General features: G+C 45.2%; 1 protein-coding gene across 9 annotated transcripts in view; it reads left to right on the forward strand.

The window, feature by feature from the left end:
- PDZD2 (PDZ domain containing 2) overlaps nucleotides 1-13,574 on the forward strand; it is a 478,150-nt gene that overhangs the window by 436,881 nt on the left and 27,695 nt on the right. For all 9 annotated transcript variants that reach the window (XM_015139787.3, XM_078004636.1, XM_078004638.1 and 6 more), the window contains 4 exons: nucleotides 1,827-1,861; nucleotides 2,594-2,750; nucleotides 4,278-5,089; nucleotides 7,846-7,990. In XM_015139787.3, coding sequence (XP_014995273.3) covers nucleotides 1,827-1,861; nucleotides 2,594-2,750; nucleotides 4,278-5,089; nucleotides 7,846-7,990 — 1,149 coding nt within the window. The remainder of the gene's footprint in view (nucleotides 1-1,826; nucleotides 1,862-2,593; nucleotides 2,751-4,277; nucleotides 5,090-7,845; nucleotides 7,991-13,574) is intronic.

A 13,574-nucleotide genomic window follows, 5' to 3' on the forward strand; every position in this document is an offset into this window, starting at 1 on the left:
AGGTAAGTTAGAAGCATTTCATGTATTTATGCTCGATTCATTTGAAATGCTAAAGATGAAAGGGAAGTGATAACCAGAATGTCAGTAGTTTGGTGGATGCAGAGTATTATCTACCAAAAAGCCTGAGATTTCTTTACAAGAATTAAAAAGTTTCCACTGAAAGAGGGTAATAGAGGTAGCAAAAATCATGATTTCTCTCTTAAGTGGAAAAATTCAGGCAGAGAAGGCTTGAGATAGTAGGAATTTCATATGAATTTAAAGTATGAAACATTGTATCAAGTCTTAAAAATAAAGTTTCCTTTAGCATAGAAGCCTAAAGGGACTCTTCACACATTTCTGAGCTTGAGATTATACTGATGTTCAGATTGCTACCTGGGAGGAAAAGGAACTGAGCCACAAGTTTGTAGTTGTCAGAGGAAAAGGAAAGCGTAGGGTTTTTTGGCAATCATGAAATACCCTGATTATTTACATTCGTAATTAATATATTTGAAGTAGACACAGCCATCTTAGGCTCTTTATTCCACCAGTTTATCATCCCGACCTGCCTAAGAGCTGTGCTCTCATAATCCCAGCATTTCCACTTGATCATTTATAAAAGTTTATTAAGCCGTAATCCTCATGCCCAAAGTCCTTTTTGCTTCATGGCATATAGTTTAAATCCTGAGCCTTTTCACACTGCAGTTAAAAACTAAAATAGGGCCGGGCACGGTGGCTCAAGCCTGTAATCCCAGCACTTTGGGAGGCCGAGGCGGGCGGATCATGAGGTCAGGAGATCGAGACCATCCTGGCTAACATGGTGAAACCCCGTCTCTACTAAAACATACAAAAAACTAGCCGGGCGAGGTGGCGGGCGCCTGCAGTCCCAGCTACTGGGGAGGCTGAGGCAGGAGAATGGCGTGAACCCGGGAGGCGGAGCTTGCAGTGAGCTGAGATCGCGCCACTGCACTCCAGCCTGTGGGGGACAGAGAAAGACTCTGTCTCAAAAAAAAAAAAAAAACTAAAATAGATACTCAGTCTCTCCTCAATTCTTTCATGAGTTTCTTGGGTGTTCATTTGTTAATTCATCCTTCAATCCATTCAGCAATTATCACCGAACACTTAGTAGATACGAAGTACAATGTCCAGCTCTGGCCGGGCGCCATGGCTCACGCCTATAATCGCGGCACTTTGGGAGGCCAAGGTGGGCGGATCACCTGAGGTCTGGAGTTTGAGACCAGCCTGACCAACATGGAGAAACCCCATCTCTGCTAAAAATACAAAAGTAGCCAGGTGTGGTGGCACATGCCTGTAATCCCAGCTACTCAGGAGGCTGAGACAGGAGAATTGCTTGAACCCGGGAGGCGGAGGTTGCAGTGAGCCGAGATCATGCCATTGCAGTCCAGCCTGGGCAGCAAGAGTGCAACTCCATCTCAAAATAAATAAATGTCCATCTCCGTGGGGTCAGATCAGTCAACATTTCTGCTCTGTAGATTTAAGGAGGGATACAAGACACATCCACTCATACATTATATGATGTATATGAAAGTTGATGTGTGGGTGGGATAAAACACTTAGGAAATTCAGAAGAAATTGCTTCTAACTGGGATCATCATACAGGTAGTAGCATCTGAGTTAGGGCTTGAAGCATCATGGCAGATGGGATGGGGATGAGGATCAGGTACCCAGGCAGACTGCATGCAAGTCTACCCCAGTGCATGCAGCCCATCATCAAGCAAAGGGACTTTGGTTTACTGTGTTTGCCACCTCCTTTTCTAGTTAAGGATGTAAGCCTATTTGTGACTTGAGCTTTATTGTTTTGACAATATGGTGACTTTTCCCTCCAACAGGTACCCCCTTGAAGAGTCCCTCTCTTGCAAAAAAGGTGAGTCAAGGTGAACTGCTACGTGCCTCCCTCAGCTGGACTACAAATCAATTCCTGGAGCCCGCAAGTCAAGCTGGAGGGCCCAGTCCCTGTTTCTGCCCATGAGTCATTTTTACCACTTTATACAGGAAAACACAACAATGCTCATTTGAGAATAGATGCAAACGTGTGTTTCTTTTGTTAAACACTTATCCAGGAAAAGAATAGAGCAACAAAATAAAAGAACTGAACTACAGTTTGCAAAAGAACTTTTCAAACTGCTCCATAATAAAGCAGCGTGAGTTGGGGCTTTAAGGAGGCCGTGGGATCTTTCTCAGCTAGGCTTTTGCTGAGTCTCAGTGCATCGGGGTGCAGGATTCAGACTCCCCTGGTTTTTGCTTACCACTTGACTAGACTGGTTGGCTTGAATCCCATTTGGCTTTCCCATCACATCCCCCCAGTGTTTTTCCTGGGATGGCTGATGTGCTGCTGCTGCGGCTTTTCCAATTATTGCCAAAAATTCAGCCAAAAAGAAAAAGTCTCTAGAAACATTGTCTGGCACCAGTCACCTTCTTATTCATTAGTTGTCCATTTAGCCATCCTAAGTAAATGGAGGTGAGTGTTTACTATCACAGCTATTTCAAGTGACCATGGATTAGAACAAAGTGTTCTTGGAAAGATAGGACGTAATAACCCTTGAAAATCTGCTTCTGCTGCATTTTCTTAGTCATCGGACGTTTTCTTCTTCAACAGGACTCCCTTATTTCTGAATCTGAACTCTCCCAGTACTTTGCCCACGATGTCCCTGGCCCCTTGTCCGACTTCATGGTGGCCGGTTCTGAGGACGAGGATCACCCAGGAAGTGGCTGCAGCACGTCGGAGGAGGGCAGCCTGCCTCCTAGCACCTCTAGTAAGCAGGGACGCCCCAGAGGGCCTGGGCTCTGCGTTCCAGTCTGCAGTGACTGGTTTCCACCTCTATGCTGGCGGCTACAATGGTTTAACTACCCTGGTGCTGTAAAATGAGAAAAGAGCTGGAGACCAGGCCAGGCACAGTGGCTCACACCTGTAATCCTAGCACTTGGGGAGGCCGAGGCAAGGGGATCACCTGAGGTCAGGAGTTCAAAACCAGTCTGGCCAACATAGTGAAACCGCATCTCTAGTAAAAATACAAAAATTAGCTGGGCCTGGTGGCACGTGCCTGTAATCCTAGCTACTCGGGAGGCTGAGGAGGGAGAATCATTTGAACCTGGGAGGCCAAGGTTACAGTTAGCTGAGATCGCGCCATTAGTCAATGCTGTACCCTGAGAGTTTACTCTTGGAAAATGCAGCCCCTGTTAGTGACTGGCCACTCAGTTACTCACTAAACAGGTTGGATGCACATTCTATAGCCAGGTGGGTGGTGGCTAAACCAAACGTCCGTCCAATGCCATTTACATAATGTAGTCTTGAATTTTATGGCATCAAATCAGAGTGGGCAACCTGATGCCCTTACATTTTAGGGAATTCAGCCAAATTCCAGGTCCCTTCCCTCACCAGGCCCTAGCTTCCATTCTTGGTAGAAGACTGTAAATTAAAGATTAAGAACTCAAAAGAGACATATTAGCAAAAGGTTTTGTTTTTTTTTTTAAATCTCATTGGTATATCTATTCAAGATAATATGAGATGATAATCTGATATGATCCATACCGATTTCTCAGACTTCTTCCTGCTGGTGAGGTTTCCTCTTCATTTCTAACATCTGAAGAAGAAAATCCCCTTGTTTTAGGAGAGGCAGGCGACGACCACCCTGGCTCATTCAGAGCTGTCGATGAGCTTGCTCTGTTCTTACAGAAACCTTCCAAGGTGCAAACGTGTAGTTTTTCACTACATTTAACAAGATATAAAAATCATTGCAGATTCAGATTGGCATTGTTCTAGAGTATCTCTGAGACATAGGATAGTTCAGGCTTCGCTGTACCACACTGCAAGCGCTCCCGTGCCTGTCAATCAAGCCTCCCTTTCTGCAGATGAAGGAAGGACCTCAAGGGGCCAAGAAGGCAGCCCAGGTGTGTGGGACATGTCATCATTCCCCGGGTATCCTCCTATGGAGGAATTCTCAGCAGCATTTAGGTTAAACCCTAACAATGTGTTAGATACCATGGGGGTGAAAGAACTAAGTTTCTGTCTTCCGACAGCACACATGTTTGAGTTAATCCAGAGGCTGGGATTTAAGAAAAGGGGTTGGGGGTAGGTCACTAGGGAAAAGAGAAAGAGGGCCAGGCTGTCCACTCCGTGTAGCCTCCAGGAAGCCATGTTGCCCAGGCCTTGTGTCCAGTGGCTGAGGTTGTGTGTCTGGTGTCAGTGAATGTGGACATGCTTATGTGTAACGATGGGGTCAGATGATAAGACAGGGCCAAGCGAGAAGTTCACTTGACTTTTCTGTCCCCACCTCCACCAGCTCACAAGGAGCCTGGAAAAGCCAGAGCCAACAGCCTCGTGACTCTCGGGAGCCAGCGGGCCTCTGGGCTCTTCCACAAGCAGGTGACAGTTGCCAGACAAACCAGTCTTCCCGGAAGCCCACAGGCCCTCCGAAACCCTCTCCTCCGCCAGAGGAAGGTAGGCTGCTACGATGCCAACGATGCCAGTGATGAGGAAGAGTTTGATGGAGAAGGGGACTGCATTTCACTCCCAGGGGCCCTCCCGGCTCCCAGCAGGCCTCTGGCAGAGGATAACTCGAGGTGTGTCTTAATTTCCTCTTCCAAGGGCGTGGACGTCCACAACCAAGAGGGACGACCCCAGAAAACACTGGTCAGCAAGGCCATTTCGGCGCCTCTTCTTGGCAGCTCAGTGGACTTAGAGGAGAGTATCCCAGAGGGCATGGTGGACACTCCTTCCCATGCAGCCAACCTCACGGCCTCTGCAAGGGCCCCCAAGGGGAGCCCTGGAAGCTGGTGGAAGAAGGAACTGACAGGATCAAGTTCTGCACCCAAATTGGAATACACAGTCCATACAGACACCCAGAGTCCGATGAACACTGGGAGCCCCGGGTCCCCCCAGCAGAAGAATGCAGGCCTGGGCTCCAGGCACAGACCAGTGGCCAGGGTCAGCCCCCACTGCAAGAGATCTGAGGCTGAGGCCAGGCCCAGTGGCTCAGAGACAGTGAACCTGACTGGCAGAGCCAATGATCCATGCGATGTGGACTCGAGAGTCCAGGCCACTTCTGTCAAAGTGACTGTCACTGGCTTTCGGCCAGGTGGAGCTATGGAGAAGGTAACTGACTTTCTCTTAGTTACTTGGAATGGAAGTGCATGAATATGTGTGAGTGAAGATGGAGTCTGTTGTAAAGCATGGGGAAGCTGCCAGTGGGAACGGATGATGGCTGGAGAATTCTTTCAACAGAGTCAATCACTTAAATACCTGGACTGCTTGGGAGCTTTTTTTTTTTGGAGATGGTGTTTCGCTCTGTCACCCAGCCTGGAGTACAGTGGTGCAATCTCAGCTCACTGCAACCTCTGCCTCCCAGGTTCAAGCGATTCTCCTGTCTCAGCCTCTCGGAGCTGGGACTATAGGTGCACACCACCACACCCGGCTAATTTTTGTATTTTTTAGTAGAGACAGAGTTTCACCATATTGGTCAGGCTGGTCTCGAACTCCTGGCCTCAGGTGATCCACCTGCCTCGGCCTCCTGAAGTGCTGGGGTTACAAGCCTGAGCCACCGTGCCTGGCCAAGGGAGTTTATTAATGTATCAGCAGTTGTTAGTCATGAGATCATTTGGCCCAAAGATACTATAGCATCCCTGTCTTACCTGTACACAGCGCCTGTGGCCGATGATGGAAAGGCAGTGTGGCGCAGGGAAAGTAAAACCCTGGGCCTGGCATGGGCTCCACCGCTGACAAGTTGGCACTGGTCGAGTGACAACTTGGAAAAGTTATTGAACATTTCTGAGCTTAGTTCTCTGGGCTGGTGCTCTCTGCCTTGGTCATCTCACAGAGCTGGAGGAACCATCAAATACATGTTAAGAGTGATTCCCTCCAGCTGATAAGGTTATAAATGATCCTTACGTTTTTCCAAATTGCTGCATTGGTTATATATAATTATAGCCACTCATAACCTTGCTGAGTGGAATGTATAATGCACCACATTAAATGCAAGTTAATATTGGTTACGTTACTACTTGGTTACGAGTATGTTAGAATTATCAAATTGTTCATTTTTTGAAATTTTCAATATATCTCTACTTTATCAAGGAGAGAGTACAAGAAATCAATGTTGTTTAGACTCTCCTTAACATAAATAACCTCTCTCGGTCTCTCTCTGAACAAAGAACCTGAGATGACTTATAAAGCCATAGTATTAAAGATGTGTTTTCAAGCGGTTTATATAAACATATATGTAAATAGACCTGGAAAATGATAAGTCATAAAAACTATACCAGGCAAAAGCCTTTTTTTAACCTTATTTTTAATAGAAATGCACATCTTTTTTCCTTCTCAAATATCATATTTTACCTGCAACCACTACCTGTGTTTTAAAATATAGTTTGGCCATTGGGTAAATTTCTTCTTTTAAAAAGTACCGGCCGGGCACAGCGGCTCACGCCTGTAATCCCAGCACTTTGGGATGCTGAGGTGGGTGGATCACCTGAGGTCAGGAATTCAAGACCAGCCTGGCCAACATGGCAAAACCGTCTCTACTAAAAATACAAAAATCAGTCAGGTGTGGTGGTGTGCACCTGTAATCCCAGCTACTCGGGAGTCTGAGGCAGGAGAATCGCTTGAAGCTGGGAGGTGGAGGTTGCAGTGAGCTGAGATCGTGCCACTGCACTCCAGCCTGGGCGACAGAGCAAGACTCCATCTCAAGAAAAAAAAAATAAATAATAATCACAAGTTTTGGATAACTGTATAAAGGCAAATTAGGATGTTTATTCATAATAATTTGTATCTATTAAAATAAGAGCTTTTATAATTCTAAATTCGTACTCTCAGAACTGTTGAGCAGCATTTGAAACTTGTACACAAGACTAATCTTTCTCATAAAAATTTTAGTTACAAAATTTGATTTTATTTATATCTGAGAAAGAAAATAGAATGAATTGCGATAAAGTATATATCCTCAAATATTGGAAGAAAAAACCTTCCTCTTTTGGTAAATGAGTTATATTCTGTTTTTATTTACTACTTGATTTAAATTGAAGTGAAATTCATATAACATGAAATTAACCCTTTTGAAATGCACAATTCAGTGGCACTTAGTACATTCACAATGCAATATGACCCACCACCTCTGTCTAGTTCTGAAACTCCTCTACTGTTTTTATGTTACATTTGTGTTACTAATACATAGAAAATGAACTGAGTTAAACCCTATGTAGGTTTCCCTCCATTGGTAACTGACGTTTTGTGAAATGATTTCTTACCAAAGCTGCTGAAAGACACATTATCCCTTTCACCTCTGTGCTCTGCTGCCACCTTTGGGCCACTTTATGACTCACAATGGATAAGTTTCACATGAATCTGATTTAACTGTTAGTTTTAGAATTTCATTGCATTAGATGTTAGGTAGAAGAAAGGAAGAGAAAGTAATGGATACTTAGCCAAAGTGAAGTCTTGAAATATGAAATGTCAATTTTGTTTATCCAGATTCATTCATTCCCTCACTACCAAACTAAGGAGTTCGTTTTATAGTCTTGGATATCTCTATGCAATATAATAATATCTTACATCTGTCTAGCCTTATATGTGCTGTTTTTATAATTGTTCTCATTTAACCGTCTTCTTTTAACCTCCATGCGTAAGACTGGGAATGTTTTATCCCCATTTTAGAGTTGAAAAAATGGAGGCTTGGGGAAGAATGATAAGACCATTTAATTCCTAGCAGACCTTAAACCCACAGTCTGGATCTGCTGGCTCCTAGTCCAGGGCCCCTTTGCCTTTTCCTAAACTAGCTCTGCTCTCTGTATATGAGCTCACGGTGCAGAAAGCCTGAAAGCTGTTTCAAGTGGCTTGTGGTTGTCATTGTTTGCCAGGAATCTCTGGGAAAGCTGACCACTGGAGATGCTTGTGTCCCTACCAACTGTGAACCAGCCAGTGCTCTGTCCCATCCGGATACCAGCCATCTCACAGAGAACCTGCCCGAAGCTGCACCAGAGCTGGGGCAACAACCCATGACTGGTAAGATTATTTTCCCATTTGTTAAACTTAAAGATGGGTGGGGAGATACCCTAATGAAAACATTATACAGACCGGGCGCGGTGGCTCACACCTGTAATCCCAGCACTCTGGGAGGCCGAGGCGGCGGGTCACTTGAGGTCAGGAGTTTGAGACTAGCCTGGCCAACATGGCGAAACCCCATCTCTACTAAAAATACAAAAATTAGCTGGGCATGGTGGCGCGCACCTGTAATCCCAGCTACTAGGGAGGCTGAGGCAAGAGAATCACTTGAACTGGGTAGGTGGAGGTTGCAGTGAGCTAAGATGGCACCATTGCACTCCATCCTAGGCGACGAGAGCAATACTCCATCAAAAAATATTGTAATAATAAAGCATTATACATAGATAATTTTTAGGAGAAAAATCTTTTACACAAATTAATATTTAAATACTGCCTGCATTTAGCACCTTTACTAGATCATTGTGCCTAAACTCATCGTTTTCATGCCATGTTGAATACATCCAATTTCAGTGAATTGACCCTTTTTACCCTTTTCTGATACCAACAAGACATAAGATGAATCAAAAGGACTTCCCACCCATCAAAATCTCAGCACTCTGCCTATGTGAAATCAAATGCACTGAGAAATGGCAACAAAAACCTCCACAAAGGACAAGTGAAATGATACTGAAAAACCACATATAAGTGTTGATGAGCGATTAAGTAACATCATGGAGGCAGAAATCATCTCAGTATTTATTTAGGGGCCAGGCACAGTGGCTCGTGCCTGTAATCCCAGCACTTTGGGAAGCTGAGGCAAGTGGATCACAAGGTCAGGAGTTCAAGACCAGCCTGGCCAACATGGAAACCCTGTCTCTACTAAAAAGACAAAAACATTAGCCATGCTTGGTGGCAGGCACTTGTAATCCCAACTACTCAGGAGACTGAGGCAGTAGAATTGCTTGAACCTGGGAGGTGGAGGTTGCAGTGAGCCAAGATCATGCCACTGTACTCCAGCCTGGGCTACACAGCAAAACTCTTGTCTCAAAAAAAAAAAAAAAAAAAGGAGGAAATTAGTCAGGTGTGGTGGCCTGTGGCTGTCCTTGGAGGCTAAGACAGGAGGGTTACTTGAACCTAGGAGTTTGAGACTGCAGTGAGCTATGATCATGCCACTACACTCCAGCCTGGGTGACAGATCTAGACCCAATCTCTGGGGGGAAAAAAAAGTATGTGTGGGGGTGTGTGTGTGTAAAATTTGGCTATCCATCATCTAGTAGTTGCACAAAATAATATTGTAAAACATGATTTTTTAAAATCAAGCTGAATTAAGCGACTTTGCTTCCTTGTTAGTGGAGACCTTTATTGAAAATTGGGATTCTGGCTGGGTGCGGTGGCTCATGCCTGTAATCCCAGCACTTTAGGATGCCAAGGTGGGCGGATCACTTGAGGTCAGGAGTTCAAGACCAGCCTGGCCAACATAGTGAAACCTCGCCTCTACTAAACATAAAAAAATTAGTGGGTGTGGTGGGGCACGCCTGTAATCCCAGGTACTCAGGAGGCTGAGACACGAGAATTGCTTGAACCTGGGAGGCAGAGGTTGCAGTGAGCTGAGATTGTCCCACTGCACTGCACTCCAGCCTGGGGGACAGAGTGAGACTCTATCTCAAAAAAAAAAAAAAAAAAAAAAGAGAAAGGAAATTTGGATTCTAAACTTGCACTCTGTGGGTAGGGGACCCTCTTCTCAGTGGCTGGTGATGACTGTGATCCCACTTGTCGAGCTCTGTGGGAGTCCCGGCAGTCCTCCGCAGCTTTCAGCTGGTTGTTACTGTCTCAGCACCTGCCTTCTGATTGGTTAGCAAACTACGGTGGTAGACAGAAAAAAGATAGCCTTACTTATTAGGGCTGTCCTATAAAATAAAAATATGGGCCGGGCACAGTGGCTCACACCTGTAATCCCAGCACTTCGGGAGGCTGAGGCAGGTGGATCCCTGAGGTCAGGAGTTCGAGACCAGCCTGGCCAACATGGTGAAACTCAGTCTCTACTAAAAATACAAAACAAAATTAGCTGGGCATGGTGGCAGTCGCCTGTGATCCCAGCTACTCAGGAGGCTGAGGCAGGAGAATCATTTGAACCCGGGAGGCGGAGGTTGCAGTGAGCCGAGATCGCGCCACTGTACTCCAGCCTGGGCAAAAAGAATGAGAGTCCATCTCAAAAAATAAAAGAAAAAAAAAGGAAAACCTCAGAATATCTACCCCATACCCTGATGGCTACTCACAGAAAAAAATACAGGCCCCTGAGGTCTTTGTTCTGCGATCCGAGGCTCTTGGTTCCTTTGTTAGTGATGAGGCTGTTACTGTGGTTTCTGGTTTGTCTTTTGGGTTCACAGTTACTTGCTGAACAAACACAGGCATTTTTTTGTTAGCAATTTGACTTTACTGCAAAATGTGTTAAAAAGGGTTCTATTTGGCCGGGCGCGTTGGCTCACACCTGTAATCCCAGCACTTTGAGGGGCCGAGGTGGGCGGATCATGAGGTCAGGAGATGGAGACCATCCTGGCTAACACGGTGAAACCCCATCTGTACTAAATATACAAAAAAGTTAGCCGGGCATGGTGGTGGGTGCCTGTAGTCCCAGCTACTCGGAAGGCTGAGGCAGGAGAATGATGTGAACCTAGGAGGTGGAAGTTGCAGTGAGTCGAGATTGTGCCACTGCACTCCAGCCTGGGCCACAGAGCAAGACTCTGTCTCATAAAAAAAAAAGGAGGGGGTTCTATTTGAGGGAGATGAAGTTACACTGAGGCAGCCTTCAATGTCACCTTTGAAAGTAAGGCTTCATTTGAGGCCAGCATCTTCATACATTTTAAGAGTGCATGTTCTACATAATAGTCCTCTGGAAGTTTTCTTGGAATCCAGATTTGCTTTGGAATAGAAGAGGGTTCGCAAAGGGCTGTTTTTTTTTTTTTTCACTAAACCAACATTTCCTACTTGCAACTTCATGCAGAACATTTGCTTTCCTGCCACCGAGGAATTTCTTACTCTAGGTAGGCCAGTTTTTGTCAATACTGAGGGTTTCATCGGTGATAGAAAATGTGGTACATATACACCACGGAATACTAGGTAGGCGGCCATAAAAAGCAATGAGATCATGTCCTTTGCAGGGACATGGATGGAGCTGGAAGCCATTATCCTCAGCAAACACACACAGAAACAGAAAACCAAACACCGCATATTCTTACTTATAAGTGGGAGCTGAACAATGAGAGCACATGGACACAGGGAGGGGAACAACACACACTGGAGCCTGTTGGGGATGGGGTGGTGGGGGGCGGGAAAGCATCAGGATCAATACCTAACGCATGTGGGGCTTGATACCTAGGCCACGGGCTGACAGGTGCAGCAAACCACAATGGTTTGCTATGTAACAACACATTTACCTATGTAACAAACCTGCACATCCTGCACATGTATCCGAAAACTTAAAAAAAAAAACAAAAACACTGCGGGTTTGTACCTTAAGTAAGTGGGTGTCTGCGTGTCAAGTGCTCTTCTGTTATAGTTAGCGTAGGAAGAATTTCATCTCCCAGCCCCGGGCTCCCTGGAGCTCTGTGCACCTCTGTGACTGTACTGACCCTGGCAGGTGCAGGTGTTTGGATGCTTTTCTGCCTCGCCCTCTCTGGATTTCCCACAGATAATGAACCTTGAGAAAGGTGCAGCTGTGTGTCCCTTACACCCACTGAGCAGCCAGGAATGCTAGACCAGGAACTGATTATATTTAACAGGCAATAATATATGTGCTGTATTTAATTAACATGTCGAAACATAATATATTAGTTACCATTTAATTCTTTTAGGGTCCTTGTCAGGAGTTGCAATGACACACTGGCACCCTCGAGGGCTTTTGGGGTGTATCTGAAATATTCGATTACCTGATCGCTAAAAGATTTTAGAGGTTCTGTCTCCTTTTGTTAGATATTTCTCTCTCCTTCCCAATGAAAAGGGTATCTGTGACCAGTTGGTCCTGCTGAGTACTCGAGTGCTGGTAGCAGTTCTTCTTCCAGTGTTACTACAATAGCTTAGCTGCTTTCCAATATGTAAGAAGGATGTTCTTCAAAACATCTGTTTTTTTTGTTTGTTTGTTTGTGTTTTTGAGACAGAGTCTCCCTGTGTCACCCAGGCTGGAGAGCAATGGCACGATCTCGGCTCACTGCAACCTCTGCCTCCGGGGTTCAAGCGATTCTCCTGCCTCAGCCTCCTGAGTAGCTTGGATTACAGGCGCCCACCACCACGCTCGGCCAATTTTTGTGTTTTTAGTAGAGACGGGGTTTCACTATGTTGGCCAGGCTGGTCTCGAACTCCTGATCTCAAGTGATCCGCCTGCCTCAGCCTCCCAAAGTGCTGGGATTGCAGGCATAAGCCGCTGCGCCTAGCCAAAACATATCTTTTTTTAAACGGAAATATCCAAAAATACATAAGTGATCAAAGAAGGAATACCTTATCATTAAAAAAAAAATCCTCCTTAATATTCCAAAATGACCCGTACACCACACGGTGGTTAAGCACACGGGTGCATACGCAGGCTGCCAGGGCTTAGATCTGAGCCCCAACATTTGACCAGGGAAGGGACCTGGATTAGTCACTGTTGTCCTAAGTTACACACCTTATGGGGTTGTTGAGGAAGAATCAATGACATTTTCATGTATAGCATTTGAAACACAATCTAGTACCTAATATGTTGAATAAGTTATATTATGTGTGTGTATGTGATTTTGCTAAGAGAAACATGCATGTATTTATCTGCCTAGTATATAATACACATTCAATAAGATACATGTGTGTGTATATATGTGTGTGTATGTATATCTACACACATGATTTTCTTAAGAAAGTTTTAGAAACTTTAGAAACACAGGAGCAAATGGCCGGCCAAGATGCATTGATGGTGAGGTCTGATTTTGAGAGCCATTTAGCTCTGTGGCAGCAATTGACTCTGTCTGTTAAAGGGTGGCTCTTGGAAACCGGAACGAGAGGAGGAGGTAGCTGTTGGAAAAGCTGTCAGAGCTGTTGTGAGAAGCTGAAGCAGTGTGGGGAATCCAGGCCCCTTGATTGTCACTAAATGTTTAACTCTGTTATGAACGGGATACATGTTTATTCTAGAAACTTAAGAAATTACAATTGAGAGGGAAGTTTTGAAAGATAGCATAGAAATCACCTAAGCCCAAGAAAAAAACCTCTGTTAATATTTTGGTCTGTATCGTTTGAGTCTTGTGTGTATATGGGTGTGAATAAATGTATAGTCCTGTGCTTTTTTTGTCTTTTTGCAAAAAAAAAAAAAAAAACACTGTGGTAGTCACCAGTACCTAACAACCTTTTTAAACCTCATATATCCACAGAAAATAATATTTGAGCAGCCTCCTGGCGTCAGTAAGACTGCTCCTGAGCCCATGGGCCTGACCAGCAGGCTGTCCCTTGCACTGACAACTCGGGTGTCCTCACACCCATAGCCTACTCTAGGAAACCGCACTGCTAGCCTGCAGGCCCTTCCATACCCGATGTCATCTGGAGAGGCTGCTGGACCCTCCACCCCACAGATGTGCTGTAATGGAGT

The sequence above is a fragment of the Macaca mulatta genome, chromosome 6, assembly GCF_049350105.2.
Source record: "Macaca mulatta isolate MMU2019108-1 chromosome 6, T2T-MMU8v2.0, whole genome shotgun sequence".
Taxonomy (NCBI): domain Eukaryota; kingdom Metazoa; phylum Chordata; class Mammalia; order Primates; family Cercopithecidae; genus Macaca; species Macaca mulatta.